Raw genomic sequence first — 17,093 nt, 5'->3', positions numbered from 1 at the left:
TATTTGTTTGTTTTGTTTTTAAATGTAGAGTGTAAACTCTACATTCACAGAAAACCCTGTGAGACTCCACTGGCAAGCTTCATTGTGGAACCTAACCATTAATTCATATATTTCCCCATCTTTTAATGAGCAATTTGTTTGTCAGCAATTTGTTTAACCAACAATGTCACTGACTCCTTCAGAGAACTTTCTAATAGAATTGTGAGCCATTGCTTCCTCTTGTAAAAGGAAAAGAAACTTCTTTGCCTCTTCCTTATTGTATCATGCATTCCCACTTACCTACTAATTTATTCTTTACAGGTATTTCTGACAAAGCAACTCCTTATGCTTCAAGGACTTTTAACATAACTGATGTCATATGTGGGAAATTTCATTCTTCTTCTGTTAATAACTCAGGAATGTCATTTTTGTTTTACTTTAAATATGTCTTGAGTGAATACCATCTGGTCACAATGTTTATCATTTCTCTTATGAATGTTTTCTAAACACCTTTAATTGAAGCTGCAGTTCAGCTTTTAAACATATCCAGTGCTAATACTAACAGCAAAACAAAAACATTATCACCACTTTATCGCCATTTCATATGTGCTCAGAGAATTTTGTCTGTCTGGTTTTGCACTGGTGGTCTCTCTGTTGTATGATGTATCATCTGCCTTCCAACACCCTGTATAAAATGAGCATAAACTCCAAGTTATGCTCTCTTACTAAATCATCAGAAATAAGTGCACTCACCTGCCCACATTTGAACCAGATGAAACCTGTACTGATGGATGATCTGCTAGTGTGTGTAGATGGTAGAACATCAGCCCCACACTTCATTCGGAGATTAAATTCCTTACGAGTTGTAAGGATAAGATATTCAGACCTCTATTTTACATTTGTGCAAAAGTGATTACATCAATTAATGGAACAACATTCTTCAGGACTCACTACAGGTCTCTGGAATCTGCTACCATATAATGTTGAGGTGTCTCTGTATGTTAGCCTTATTTTGTTTGTCTTTTGGCATGTTCTATTGCTCACAACTGAGACAAAAAACAAGAGAGATTTATTTTAATCTACTAACACCATTCCCACATAGCCAGTAAGTTTTACTTATCTCAAAAAATCCTTTGTACTCCAAAAGACTATTCCAGCCTCACTGTGCAAAAAAATTATTTTATATCTCTGGTCCCAGTTTTTCCCCATCTCCCTTTACAATGGAATACACAAAAACTTCTCTAGACATCAAACTGAGTTTTCTGTGACCTTAGAATTCTCTCCAGGAAGCAAAGCTTAGTGGGAAAGGAGAGATTAAAGAGACCAAGAAGTGTAAAGAGAGAATTTGCAAAGGACAGTACAAGAGTGAGACAGTGAGAAGCCCTGTGTACTCATCACAATCTCCTGATTTCTAGTCCTCAATGCCTTGGACAGATATGGGAATGCATAGTTATTCTTAGTACAAATTCTTCTGAATCCCACAAATATATGTACATTTATATATATATATACACGTAGATGTTATATATATATATATACACACACACAGACTGAATGTATATATATGCATACTGAATTTATATTTATATATCTACACATGCACACACAGTTTTAAGGCAATTTCCACATAAATTCAAATAAATAAAGCACATCTACACTGTAACTAACTAGTTACTAAGACTGCAGCGCAAAGTCACCATCTTCCAGAATAAAAACAATTTGACCCCACAGCACATGTCAAAAATGTTCTAGTGAAGAAAAACAGGCCCCATAGTTCTGCTCAACATTAACCAACAGGCTAATAACTTCAAGGTGTCTTTTACAATCATAATCGTTGAAAACACTAAGAGTTGGAAATATCTGTAGTGTAGCATGCTGTGCTTCTGAGCTGTTCCTCAGCACGGCGATAACTTGCCAAGTTACTACATAAGGTAAATAAATGAATCACCGAGGGGATACAAGTGTGCATTTACATACATTTTTTCTGAGTTTGGGGCATGAGGAGAAAAACAAGATATCAGCCAGTTTAAGAAAATCATGTAGCAAACTGAACGTACAGAAAGCCTGGACCATTCAAATGGCTACAGAATCACTACAGTGCAGGAGACAGAAAGAACAAAATAACAAACCATTCATTCACACTATGTTACTATTTTTGACGGCTGATTTGTGAATAAGAAATTAAGTTATCACTGAAATGCCCTCAAAAGGAATCTCTTCCATGTTCCAGCTTATAAATAAATAAATAAATAAGCTTTTCCTCTTTCACTTCACTCCAGAAAGAACAAGAAAAAGCATAACATAGCTCTTTCCTAACTTTTACCTGCTTGTTTGATGTCAGGGTAGGGTAGAGGGGGGTGGGAATAAAGCAAGAGACAAACTCTTGAAGGCAGAATACGTCAGAAGAAAATAGCAGAGAAAAAAAAAAAAAAAGTGATGTAACATCAATCTGATCACTCACACCTGAATAATACATTCACTATATAGACAACTAATATCAGGTTTTAGTAAGCATGGAATCCAAGAGAGGAATGACGCAGACATTCTCCACAAAACAATGTAAATTCAATGGGTGAAGTAATCACCACTGTCAGACACCATCTCTTCATTTCATAGAAATTTCAGATATACAATTAATAGAGTGTGCCACTTTCAGGTCACTGTCCATCTCTTTGCATGTATTTCAGTTCTCCCTATGACCTGGAATAAGTTTTGCTTCATGTTCTCATGAGATCAACAGCAAAGGAATGATATGCAGTTAGAGAGAAACAAATTCATTTTAATATGGCACCCTAGTGTTCCATGTGTTAGCAAAACAATACAAAGAAACCTTTCAATACCACTGACATGATGAATCAATAAAATTACCATGGCACTAATGAAATGCATCTCCTTGTATAGTCAGACCAATGAAAACTGATCATAGTTAATTGCTATTGTTCTTTTTGACATTTTGATTACAGTCCTCAGAAATTGAATTTTATTTCTGCACAGAGAAACAACTTCAAATTAAAGAATTCATCCATTAACATAGAAAATGTTGTAGCTGTAATTATATCCCCAGTTCAGGAAGGTACTTACCACTTATATAACTTTAACAGAACATAGAAAAATCAATCTCCAAACTGAATACAGTCTACAATAATTAATTTTCAGACTTGGTAAGCATGCATGATTCAAAGAATGTACTGTAAGCATTCATACCTGAAAGAACTTAGTGCATCTTCCTCAATGGGGTTGATCAAATGTTCTGATAAGATACTGATTGCTTGCAACATGGAATCAAATAAACAAGTAATTCCTCAGAACTCATGGGAACTCATGAGGAAGCAGCCAGCAGTGTATTCTGTACTTTTGAGTCATAATTATGAAACTAAATAAAATATAAACTTACTTTTTTTCTGATCCACTTTTTGTGGCACAGATGGATGGGTAGGCCTTAATACAGGCAGAGTGGTCATCCTCTCTGTGATGTTGAAGGATGCATTTATGGACCATGAAGTCTCTCCCTCTGCAGTGGCAAACAGCTGGGTGCTATATTCAGAGCCCTCTGTCAAAGCAGCATCATTTGTAGGATCAGGATTGAGGACTGAGGCTTGAGATGTAGGGACAAATGAGTTTTCCTGGAAAGTCTCTCTAAATACATTTGAGTTTTTGTTCATTTGGCCAATGTGGGATAGAGGTGTGGTGGTCCAGGCAGGAGTCCATGTGCTGAGATCTACCGTAGGATTAGTCGTGGAACTGTTTTCAACCATGTTTGGCAAAAGAATGTCAGATGTTTCAATGTCACCATTAACTGTGAGGACCTCACTCCCATTTGAATAAAAGCATGTTTTTTCTAACACCCCTGGAAGAAAGGGGAAAAAAATATAGAAAATAAAATTATATTAGCTCGGTTGGTACAGTTGACTCTTGAGTACAAACACCCACTACCACCTCTACCGAACTTCATTTTCAGTTTGATTACTGCATTTACCAAAATGCCCAGTCTAGTGACCACGCTTAGCCAGCATCTCAGCTCTGTCAACTCCAGGCACCACACGCAACCTGCACCCACCCAGATATCCTGAGCCTCTTCCTCCCACTCTTACAGAATCCCTCTCCTCACCCCTTCATCCACTTTGCAGCTAGATTGAACCAGCTCACTCGGTGTGAAATTCAAGGACTGGTCAGGAAGGAATTTTTATTAATCACAGCTACAAATAGCTAACAATGGAAGGAGACCCTAATTCCAGCTACTGTCTGAAAAGATTTGAGGTTGGGAAGTTTAACATGAAAAAGAAAAGGGAACCAGGAAAGTTGAAAAGGAAGAATTTTCCTTTTTCATTGAGTAACATCTAACTGTGGCATCCAGAACTAGAAAGTTAAACTTGTAAGGGGTTCAATGAAACAGTTACCCTTTGAGATTTACCATATACTTGTTTATCCATACTGGGTTGTTTTGGCTCAGTTGCCACTGACTGTGAGTAGAACTTGGTGTCTGACTTTCACTAGCAGAACCCAAGGGAACTTTATATCTATGCACATGAAAGTTTTTGTTTTTCTACCAGCAAATGTGCATAATTCATTGGGATTTGGAGGAGTACACTGTGGGTATTTTACAGAAGCATCAGAAAATCTCCCACCCACAAATTATTTCAGCAGCAATATCTCTTTCTTAACTCCTCTGGTCAGGCCAAATGGGAAGACTGAACGTGCTTTGACTTCACAATGGGGATCAGCAGTAATATGATTTGCTAAAATCTTAGGAATTGTAACTAAGCATGCACAGAAATTGTGCTCACTCATATGTAGCTTTACTTGGATCCTGTGTTTCCAAATAGAGCTTTGAATCTCTGTGAGTGGGAAACCTACTTTGCTTCAAGTTTCAAACTTCAGTCATTTTTGCTGCAGCTTTCAAAAAGTTAAAATTAACTTCTTTTCCTCCTTTGGAAAAGTGTATATTTTTTCCTTAACTCAAGAATAACCTTAACTCAAGAACTCAAGGGTTTGTTTTTTTTTTTAATCACATTCTCTGTCCTCCTCCCTCAGCCCTTGTCTTCTCCTCCACTCAATATAAAAATAGAAAAAGCCTGGAAAATGTCAGTCCCAAAGAGCTATGAATAATGATTGAAGTTAAAGTAAAAATGATTAGCTATTTATAAATCATTCAGCAGAATAGTAGGAAATACATTACAAGTCAGGTAAAAGCTTGAAAGAAGCTTAAACATTATTTTTTTTTTCTATTGTTTAACACAGTGGACCAATAAATACTGTTAAGGAAAATATGCATGTTACCCACTGGATTCTATCCTATCCCCACTCAGCCTTATTTCATTCTCTTTCTGGAACTAGAATAATAGCTGTTGCTATCCATAAGGTCATTTATCTCTTCCACTGAGATCCCCAGCTGCCCGTTTGCTTCTTCAACCCATCTTTCCAAAAATAACATTTTTGTTCTATTTTCAGTTTCCTAGTGATAACAACTCCCCTTCTTTTTCTTGCTTTTTCTTGACAGGGGAACCACATAATGAACCTCTTCCAGACAACAGACCTTCCCAATTGTATCTCAGCTGACAATGAGTATTATTAAATTTCTTTTAAGAGATTTTGCCTACAAATAACCATTACAGACAGCACGGGAAGGCAGGGGAAACAAGAAGTCAATATTACCAGTAGGGAGGCTTATCGTACATGTAAACTTTGTGTTTCTGTTTTTTCAGATCTGTAAGTTTTACCTTACTTTGCAGATTTCCAAACACTTTAAGTCTGAAGAAGTTTGAAGAATCCAGCTTTTCCACTCTCTAGATGTGTGCTCCAGCCACTGTTTTACTATGTGTTGGCAGGCACCATCAGTATTAGGAAGCTTTAAAAGACTGAGTGCAGCAGTGTTCTTTTAAATAATGCTCTTAGGTAATATCAGTAGATGGCTCTAGGCTCTGTCCCAACCAGCTAGTTGCAGTTGCTTGGGCTCTGCCGCGTATGCTCTTGAGAGAGGTAGGCATAACCTAAGCTTGCCTTTCACTGCTGGCCAGCTCTAGATGACAACTCTGTTTCCAGATAGCATATGATGTTTTTGGATCACGCTCCTGAGGCACTTTGTTCTTCCCCTTTCCTCCTGTCCTCTCATCCTCTTAGTCCACAGAGTAGAGAATTCAAACAATTAATTCCAGGGTATAGTCTCCACTCTCTGTCTGAGTCAGGCTTGTGTTTTCATTTATTATAGTCTTTCCCCTCCTTAAATACTATTGTACATCTTCATTCTTAAATTTAATTTACTGGAGATTTTTTTTCACCATCAAAAGTCCTGCAGGAACTATTTAAATTTCAATACAGAGCTGAGGACAGTAAATCATAGCCCAGATAGCTAATTAGTTGAGAAATAGCTGTAACCATTTTGGAATTGTGTTTCCAGCTACAGCTGGACATGTCCAGATGACAGAAATATATGGCATGATGGCTCTCATTGTGTTTGGTACAAAACCAAGGAACAGGCTTAAGATCCATTTGGTTCAAAGTGATACCTTGCCAAGAATCTTACTGATCACTTTCCAGTTGCTCTTCACTATCGGGGAATGAATGTTTTATTTGAAGATCTGAAATGGACAGTTACAAGATCTAAGGAATAGTCACACTCTTCAGGCTATTAAAGTGAGATTTTGACAGTTTGTACTGTGGGTGTTTTCTAGTAGTTCACAGCAGGAAATCCCAAGAAGACCACATTTGTTTAAAAAGCTAACCAAACAGAGCAAAGCAGCCTACCAAAGCATGTGTAATGGATTAGGCAGTTACACAGAGAATAGAATGATATATCACTGCTGTAACTAGCCAGTACATAGCCACTGAGACTTCTTCTGCAGGGTCTGCCCTATGAATCTGTGCACCCTGAAGATATTGGCATATCACTGATAATCAGAGAATCATAGAATCACAGAATGGCTTGGATTGGAAGGGAGCTTAAAGGCCATCTAGGTGGCAGGGACACCTCCCACCAGACCAGGTTGCCCAAAGCCCCATCCAGCCTGGCCTTGAGCACTACCAGGGATGGGGCATCCACAGCTTCTCTGGGCAACCTGTTCCAGTGCCTCACCACCCTCTGAGTGAAGAATTTCTTCCTTATACCTAAACAAAATCTACCCTCTCTTTCAGTTTAAAATTGTTACCTCTTGTCCTACCAGTACCTTGTAAAAGTCTCTCTCCATCTCTCTAAGCACTCTTTCAGTATTCAAAGGCTGCAATAAGGTCTCCCTGGAGACTCTTTTTCTGGAAGCTCTCTATTTATGTTTTAATACTTGGAGCTCTATTTATGACTTAATCAGCAGTGAAACATACTGGAATGACAACCACAGAACTTAGCTCCTCCATTTGGTGATAAGATGATAATTTCCTATCAAGAGGGTAATTTGTGAGTCAGTCAGGACCATCAACTTATTTCTTACACGGTAAATCATCATACCAATATCAGAGTGTTAACAGCATTAATTTATTACTGATCTGAAGTGAATATGAACTACTATTCTGGATATAATGTATTCTCAATAAATAGAACAGAATACATTATTTTACACACATTTTAAAGACGTTCATAGAATTTGTTCATTTAATTACTGACATCAAATATATTTGTTTCTAGGCTATCAATACACATAAAAGAAGAAGCTGAAAACTGAAAGTGAATAGTAAATTGTAATCATGAAAATTTAAGATATGCTTAAGGGAGCTGTGCCTATTTTAGACATGGGTAATAACACCAAGCCTTATTCTTCACCCCACAGTAATTACATTGACCTAATAGGAATAGTCCTGATTTTTGCTGTGTAAGTAGGATCAGAACAAGTCCCATTTCCCCAGAGGATTTCATACATTTTAATGAGTATTATGTCGATACATGCCTCGGAGGAGGGGAATGAGTAGATCTGACAAATACACCTGCTTTTTATCTGCTTTCTCACCAAAGAATGAAAATCTAGGGCAGAGGATATGGAGGATACAAATGGAATGATAAACATAAGGAAAGTAAATTGAATGGCATCATATTTCCTAATTGCCGGACTTACTAGTCTTAGTCCACTTCAGCCTGTTCTCAATTTAAAGATACAACCCAAGACTCAGTTGTCAATCATAGCATTCATTAGCTTTGTTATTTTGACTTGCCTAACCTAAGTTAAATGAAAAGAACAGGTCTATAACATATTATTGCAAATACTTTACAGACTGAATTGAGAAAACAGATTTAAGTTGTCTTGTTTTTGACAGAAGTGAAGGTGTTAATGAAACATGTTTGGTTCCTTCCTGTGCTTGCTAACTGTTTGGTTGTATGGTATGTTAGGTGGGGGTTTTAAAGGGAAATATAGATTTATATATACATATAAATATACAAACACAGTACTGCAATTGTTAAAGATGTGCTCCTGAATTACTTAAGGAAGCACAACAAGAAAATATTTTTTTTTACCAAGAACTGAAGTAAAAATGCCACAGCCTCTCAGCACTGAAAGCAAAACAATTGGTTTTTTGTTTTTTTTTTAATTTTTTTTTTAATTATGTTTTAACCCAGTGTTACTGTCTTTCTCGTGCTGTAGTTGAAAAGATTTAATGACGAGACATGTCAGCTTCTCTGTAGTGGCAACAAAAGGAAGGCTTCTTAAAGTTTTGTTGGTAATAAATTATAAGCTCGTTAATTCTGTAACAGACACAGAGTTAACAGACTAAGACATTGCAAATTCTAATATTTCTGCATCAAGTTTCCACAAAGCATACTTGGGGTTTTACATTGATATATATTTCATACTTAGTAGAAAGAAACATATTTTCCTTAGTTGAACAGTAATATTTTGTAGACTGTTCAGAAAGATTTGTGGATACTTATAAATTAACCTTCACCTGAAAATAAAAAACAGACTTATACATCAGTGTGTGACATAAAGGTACAAATATTCCATTCCACTGACAGTTATCTAAATGTCTAACATAAATATATTTTATAGTTGTAAAATGACTGCCGAAAACCATCTATATGCTATCTATTCAAGGTAGTCAGCTCATCAAAAAATTACCTTCAGAAATTCAGGAAAAAAAAAAAAAAAAAAAAAAAAAAAAAGTTACATAAATATATTTGTTACATAAAGATATTTTAAATATATAAATCAAAATATCATATTTATTTCTCTGAAACAAACATTATTATTTCACTAGGTAGTATAGATTGTTAGGTAGATGTGCTAAGATACATCTTTCATGTCCACATTAGCACTTTAAAAGGAGACTAAAATTGAGATAGCAATGCATTAATTGAAAACAGGCCAATTTACTCTGTTAGCACTCACCTACAAAGGTAAGCAGAATAACCAGCAAAAGGATAAGGGCACAGATGCATGGAATCAGTATGAGGAGCAAAAGTCGAAGGAACTTGGCAGAAGCCAGTTTTTGAGAGCAACCATCCCCCATATTATCCTCATCTGTTCCTAAGACCTGAAAAACAAAAGAGCACAGTTTTATCATTCCAGTATCAGTCAGTAATTCCTATGCTTTCAAGGACAGTCCTACCCATTTCACAAAACAGCTAGATTATTTAAATGTATGCTACAAAATTGTTTTTAGATTCTTACTGAAAAGTCGTATATAATCTTCCTTTTTAGTGGACAACCTAGTGCACTCATACCATTAATTTTAGTTCACCCAACATCCACAAACCTACAATTTCACTGAAATTTATAAACCTTTTACCTGATGAACTAGAAGTTGGATAGGCATTGCATTTGAAAAACAAAACAAACAAAAATGTAAAGTGCACAATACACTTCAGTAGTAAGGCTAAATAAATCTTATTTTCTAATTAAAAATAATCATTTGCCAATTATTTAAAAAGCTCCATGTTCTTTTTTTAAAAAAAAAAAAAAAAAAAAAGGAACCAAGAAATTATTATAACTTTTGTTTTAAGTAACAATACCAGTGATAAGGAGCATTCCACTTATTATTTACAATAATGTTCATTTTCAAAGTACTTTACAAAGCTATAACTTATCACAGTATTCAGTGGTGTTTACAAGTAATGTTTTCTGTTTTACAAATGGAATATGGATTAATAAAGAAAACTAATTTTCTGATTTCAGTTGAGTTGCACAAACTTCTGCCAGAGGCTAAACAGGCATATATAATAAAATAATCAAAATATATACAGTAGTCTTGGGGAAAAAAAAAAATAATAATTTAAAAACATAACTCCATTAAGGCTATAATTTCATATATTAGAAACATACCATATTTTTTAAATAAAAACAAAACAAAAACAACATTCCAAATGTATGTTTAATAGTAAAATTGAAACTGTCATTATGAAGTTAATAATGATAGTTATTAAATCTTTTTTAATCAAAATTAACTAAAAATAATTAAGATTTTCCCTACAGTAAGGCAAAATAGAACAATTAACTCCAGACAAAGTCTTCCAAAAGGATGACTCATTAGTTAAAGCCTACAAATAACAGTTTAGCCTCTTCATCAGGAAAATCAATCACATTGAAGTTGATCAGGACAGGACACAAGAGTGTAAATACATCCATTACGCTGACAGACTCTTTCTGAAGATCATCAAGAGATCTTAACATGGCAGTCTCTGCATGTTAACCCTTTGATTGGTTCTGTTCTAAGTGTTTTTCTCTGAGGAATAGGTTACCAGAGTGACTAGCATGAATGAAAACTGGACTACTTCTTAAGGAACTAGAGACTAGATTTATCCCTGCCTAATCTCACTGCCTATTTTACTCCCTTGACTATGAAAATTTGTACTGTTTAAAGACTAGGCAGCACTGAAAACAGGTATGGTGCCAGCATGGTGTGAGATATGAGCAGTATCTCACTTCATAACCACTGTGCCTTCTATTATGGTGATTCAGTCTCAACGCTGTCCTACTACTGGGCTTGTCTAGCAAGCAGGATGTAAACTGATGGTCAGCTTAAAGATGGTAGCGTTCTCCGAATATTTGAAAGAGCCAGCTCAGAGTAGCTCTGCATGCTCATAAAGTACAGCCTGGGAGAGTTGGCAAGGTCTGTAATCAGAGCAGCACCATTTTCCACCATAAGCAAAATATAAAAAATGCTGAGAGAGCCAACTGGTTGTCACAAGTATTTTTTCTTCACACCTTATTCAGAAGTGGCAAATGCTGCAATTCAAGACTTTGTGATATATCAGATAAGTTTCCACCTTCACTTACAACTAACACTTCAAATACCCAGGCGCACGCACACACACACACACTCACACACACACACACACAAAAAAAAAAAAAAAAAAAAAAAGCGGGTGAGTTTCAGTAACCTAACTCCAAGTAACAGACAATCCTTACTTGATGACATGACATCTTGAAGCCCACATTTGCTTACATTTTCATATTGAAGTCCTCAAAGTCTGCCTAAACTTTTGCTTCTGGTCATGTTGGAGCATAGCAGCTTAGCAGCCACCTTCACTGAATCCCATAACCTTGGTTTGCCCAGCCTATATTAGATCCCTTTGGGAGGTCTGAGTGCAGGTAGCACAGGAATAACACAGATCTGTTATGAACACAGCTTTCCCAAAACACAGCTGCTGTAACTTGAAAGCACGGCCAAAAAAAAAAAAAAAAAAAAAAAAGAGAGAGAGAGAGAAAATTGCCTTTTCTGACACTACAGTGGTTACAGTGCTCCCTCAGGAAATGGTGCTGTTGAGTTCAATCCCCTGTTCAGCCCAAAAATTAGATCTACAACTCAGTAGACAGTAGATTACCACAAGCATCGGAACATAGACTCCTCATGAATCAGAGCACACTATCCCTTGAAGTCGTGATATTCTGTGAAAAAGAACATGGTTGTGTTGCACCAGGTAATGTGGAGCAGGACCATCACTACACAAACCAGTAAGCTTCTGAAATATCTTGCTTTTATGTTCCAGTTTCTATGAGGAAATTTTTGAGTCTGTTGGCATTGTGGATAGCAGATACTTTAATCCAATGTTTATACTAAAGGAGGACCTCAAAAATTTTCTTTCTCATCAACACCTAAAAGTAACAAAAAAATCCCAGTCTTTGCATTGGCAACTTACTACCAAAGATTTAAAAGGAGTCTGTTGTATACAAATTTGCTTTCAGTGACTGCTCAAGAAAAGAATGTTAGATTGGGAAAGACATCCTTCTCTAAACACCCTGAATTGCTTGTTTTGTATAACAGCAAAGTAAATATTTACAGGCAACTAAACAGCATGTTGTATTTTTCCCTTCTACAGGAAAAGATATCATGAAAAACACAAAACCTATTTAAAATCATCATCGGTGACTCGGCAAGCATAGCCTTAATAAATGTTAATTTTCCATCACTTGAACATCTACATGAGCTTTTTTTTCCATCAATTTCTGTGGTGAATATGAAAAAAAGAAAAAAAAAAAAAGTTAATGGCTCCTATGTCATCAATGCGAACTTAATGAAGAGTGCTAGATATAAATATAAATACATTATACCAACTTTTACATATTCCCTGATACTGTTTCTTTTCCTCTTGCCATCAAATATTACAATACAAAAAGAATACATGCACCACTTTTAAGTGCTATAGTATGCCAATGGTGTCTGCAAAAACTTCGGACATGATTTGTCCTCCCAGTTCTTCTAGCCTAGCACATTGTATCTTCCTGCTAGCCCATTTTTAGATCAGTAAGAAGTCAGAAAAGAAGGGCACGCTTCTAATTTCATTAAAAAATTGAAACTTGCGATCCCCATCAGAGAAAGACTTCAAAAGAGTATATATCTCTAAGGGGCTATGAATCTAAAACCAGTCATAAATAACAGAACTGTCAGAGAAAAATGGGTCTGTAGAAGGAAACATGCTTATTCATTTTGTGCTACATGCTTATTCATTTGGCCCACTTTAGGTCTCCAAGAAAAGAACGTCTCCCTCAATTCCCTCGGTAGTCTATATTCTGAGTCATTCTCTAAGTACACAAAACTAAGGTATTTTCTAGATACACATTTTTATCTCTTTCCAAAGGAAGGGCAAGAAGACTTAGAAGCAGAATCCTTGAGGACAGACAGAAATAAAACAATCCCAAATACTAGAGGTTTGGGCATAGAATAGATTAGCACAGTATTGGACCAAAACAGATCCTCAGTTCCTGAAAAATACTGGTACAAGTTCCCTTCCTACCACTGATGTTAGAAAACTTGATTTGAAAAAGATTTTTTTTTTCAGTTAAATGCTGTGTACACTGTAGGTAGGAAAGGTCAGTGTCTGGTTTTTGAGGCAACAGGTCATTTGCTTTTAATACGATCAGTTTTTGTATTAAACGGTCAGAATACTGGGTGCTTAAAAAGATCAGATAATTTTTTCTGACAGCCAAACATTCTGTCTCTGGTGAAACACCATTAACTGCTACTAATACCCAAATGCTGTTCTGTAAGTATTGATTTCAATAAAGGAAATACACCATGATGAAATAACTCTGAGGTAATTTCAGTTCAGATTTTTAAGAAAATCCTAGTCTTATTTAGGACTGCTGTATCAGACTGCTCACACTTGATTTCCTGAATCCACAGAGGCAAAAAACAGATGGGGGAAAAAAATACAGTCCTGTCTGACTGAGGAAAGACCAACAATTCATTGGACCAAAATTCACAGCTTGTCTTCTGCAAGTTGTGGGGAAAAAAATAAAAAATAAAATAAAAAATCTTATGGGTGTCATTTCAATAACATTCCTGTGATATTAAGGCCCAGAAATCAAAAATTACATTAACATTTATTAAAAATAATTATTTATTAAAAGCCTGTGGTAGCATGCAATTTTCCTTTTAGACACAAAAATTATCTAAGCTATTAGTCTATAAAACAACCTTAATCGTGGTGTAAACGTGTGACAAAAATATGTCCTGCTGTTCTCATCACAACCCTAAAAAATGATCTCCCTGTAAGGAAGTATCACTAGGGCTAACAGGCTGTGGTCAGTATTGTCTGATAGAGCATGCTGGGTATCTACAAAGAAACATGGAAGACAGCTGCTGGGTCCCAAACATCAAAATATCTTGAGCAATCCATGCACCAAAATACTATGCAGTATTTATACTGGAAAGCAGTGGAAAGAAGACAAGAAAGGAGTACAACTATAACATGCAGAATGTCACTAGGGGACAGTAAACAGGAGGCCTTGTAAAAGTCACAGTGCCATTGGGGAATCCAGCCAAGCTGGATAGCACATAGTTTTCATAATCTAACATATTTTCCAGACATGAACTATCTGCAGTTCTTTACATATCTTTGATACTGTTCCTATTCCAGTGCACTGCTGTCACCTTTTGTGATGTTATCAACTCTCATGATGCTCGTCTTAAAGCTCTAGATATGGGACTCACATGACTGTGCCCATGATTACAGCTTTCCTTTCCATGCAAGGGAATGTGGTTCTAATTCTCACTGTTACAGAGCGAAGACTAAACATGTGAAGTGTCAGTGATTAAATACAAGACAGCATATAAAAATAAATATAAACTTACTCATTCTTAGATCCTCTTTTGACCTACTCACAATATTCAAATGCCTGGGAGTGACTATCAGAAGCGGCAGGTATTCTACATTTTTGTATCATTTCTGTCCTGTTCACATGAAAATTTGGGAGTCAGCAAGGCACTTGAGTTTGACAGCTATTCCAGCCAAAAAAAATGTAATGCCAGGCTCTAATGGTCAATGTAACAAGTAGAAACTGTAAGATAAATCATCTAAAGGAAGAGGAAAAGTCACACGCTAAAAACAGGAACGGGCAAAAATTCACTGAGAACAAAAGTCACTGGTTTTGCATAATCTTTCATTGAAAATGTTAGAGGAATCAGAGTGCCAAGCTGAAATGGACCAACTAAAGAACGGATATTAAGGAAGCAACAGAAATTGGCTATTAAGCAACTTTGCAAACACAATACTCAGATTTGAGAGCACACCACTAATTTAAGAACAAAAGTGTCATAGTTATTCTAAAAGGAAATGGTGTGGTTTAGGGAAGAAAAAAAAATAAGGACACACACAAACAAACAATCTTTGTCATACAGCAAGGCAGCAAACATCAGAAGCATGTTGTTGTTACATGAATTGTTACTTGCACAATGAATTGCATCAGTTTTTTCGGTAGTTCAAGTTCACTGCAATCCTGTAACTTCTCCCAGGAAATGCCATATCCTCAGACAAATTACAAATTGCTGACATAATTCATTCAGAGTTCATTGAGATGATCAGGCCTCCTTTCCCATCCATGAAACAAAATACTCTGACTTACCCTTCTGCTAACCACTGGAATATAAACATACTGAGTCATCACACCAATCTGAAAGACAGACTATTTAAGTAAAAGAGCTGTTATATAAAGCTCGGAACATCCTTCCAAAAGAAATGTTTAGTTGATGCTAGATGCTAAATCCAGATGGATTCTTTTGGCTGAAGCAAAAACCTGAAGCACCTTTAACCTCCCCAACTTACATTTTCACTTAAAGTAAGGAGAGATGATTGTGTGTCAGAGATCATTCTTACAGAAGACATAATGTGTGAAGTAAGGTGATTGTTTGCACTTCAGACTACCACAGAGACCCACGGGTCACTTCTGTTCTTCAGGAGACCTTTGAAGCTGTTATTAACTCAGCATGAGACAGCACGGTAAAAATCCAAACTGGGCATCACCAGACATCACTGATAAACAAAATTGATGTGGTATTTTTTCTTTCATTTCTGGAGCACAACTTTGGGATTCTTTATTCCTGACATATAATTTCAGCAGCTTTTCAGCCACTGAGACAACTTTGGAATTGAGAAATCTGTGAGATGTGCATGAGAAGCTCAGAAAAGACAAGGTGACATTCCAGTATGTCTCACCCTGCTCTGTGACAGCACAGATCTGGTGCTGCTCCAGCTTCAGTGCAAGAAAGATACAGGGGTAAGTTTACTGAGACAAATCCAAACATAACAACGGTGTTCCAGTATCTGTGTGCTTGATACCCTGCACTGGTGTCTGCCAAGCTTCTCCTTTGTAGTATGCCTGCAGTGCAGTGAAAACAACATGACTGAAGGCTCCTTAGACAAACCCACCCTTGTCTTGCTTGAACTGTCCAGCTCAGGCACTCACAGATCCAAATCTGAGTTTTTATTCAGGAAAACTGATGACCACCATGTTGCCAGTGGTGTCAAAGTTACAGCCTTACATTTCAAAAGAAAGCTAGCTCCTGGTGCACTATCTCTTTCACAACTAATTCTTCCCTTTCTGAAAGCTTTGATGGAGGTGGAAATAAATTGGTCACTCAGACATAAGCACTACAGCCAGCAGAGCTGTAACTCAGAGGAGTTTATTCCCATTTCATATATTTTCGGGGGCGGGAGGGGTGGGGCGAGGCTCCTGTGTTTTATAGGGACAACATAGTGGACTTAAAAATGCACCTGTTTGATACTAAAATAAATCTACATAAATAATATAATAATTGGTTTCCCTGAGAAGACTTGATTTAGAAATCAGAAAAGTATTCACATGCAAAATACTGTCCTTGGTTCTCGATTACACATGATTACACATTCTCATGGAAAGCAGAGGAGGTGGAAAAGAAAGGATTTTTTTTTCATTCCACATATCTAGCATGATACAAATAACTGTCATCTGCCTCATTTAAAATATGAATTAGACACACCATTTAGCCATCATATAAATTCAGTATTGATCCTGCTTCAAAATATGAATTAGAAGAAAGAAAACTTAGGGGTATTTATCACTACTAGAGAACAGTAGTATCGCCTCGACAATAGTAATGCCTTTGAATCCCTTCATTTTTCAAAAGAAGTCCTGCCGAATAACAATTCCACTTTGTGGTACATATTTATATATTGCACATACTTACAATAGTTTATAAATTTCACTGATATAAACTTGCAACTACAATGGATGTTTCCCGTGCTTACAATGGAACTGTTGAATTTTCAAGAATATTAAAATTAAGAAATAGCTGAGCTTACGGCAAACCACAGTTCCAATCTCTCACTTCTTTATTAATAACAGCTGGTGGCAAAGATGTGTGATGTTGCCATGCCACACAACCAAAGCAAGATTCAGTAAACATATGGAAGATATCAAAAATTTCTAAAAAATTTCTAA

At 36.4% G+C, this 17,093-nt stretch overlaps 1 protein-coding gene across 1 annotated transcript in view; it reads right to left on the bottom strand.

The window, feature by feature from the left end:
• The window catches only part of CORIN (corin, serine peptidase), a 129,542-nt gene that overhangs the window by 104,392 nt on the left and 8,057 nt on the right, over nt 1-17,093 (bottom strand). Inside the window, exons 2-3 of the mRNA XM_032186670.1 lie at nt 9,285-9,429; nt 3,374-3,826 (exon numbers count right to left, since the gene is read on the bottom strand). Coding sequence (XP_032042561.1) covers nt 3,374-3,826; nt 9,285-9,429 — 598 coding nt within the window. The remainder of the gene's footprint in view (nt 1-3,373; nt 3,827-9,284; nt 9,430-17,093) is intronic.

The sequence above is a fragment of the Aythya fuligula genome, chromosome 4 (assembly GCF_009819795.1).
Source record: "Aythya fuligula isolate bAytFul2 chromosome 4, bAytFul2.pri, whole genome shotgun sequence".
NCBI lineage: Eukaryota > Metazoa > Chordata > Aves > Anseriformes > Anatidae > Aythya > Aythya fuligula.
This window is presented reverse-complemented; position numbering and strand designations above follow the sequence as displayed.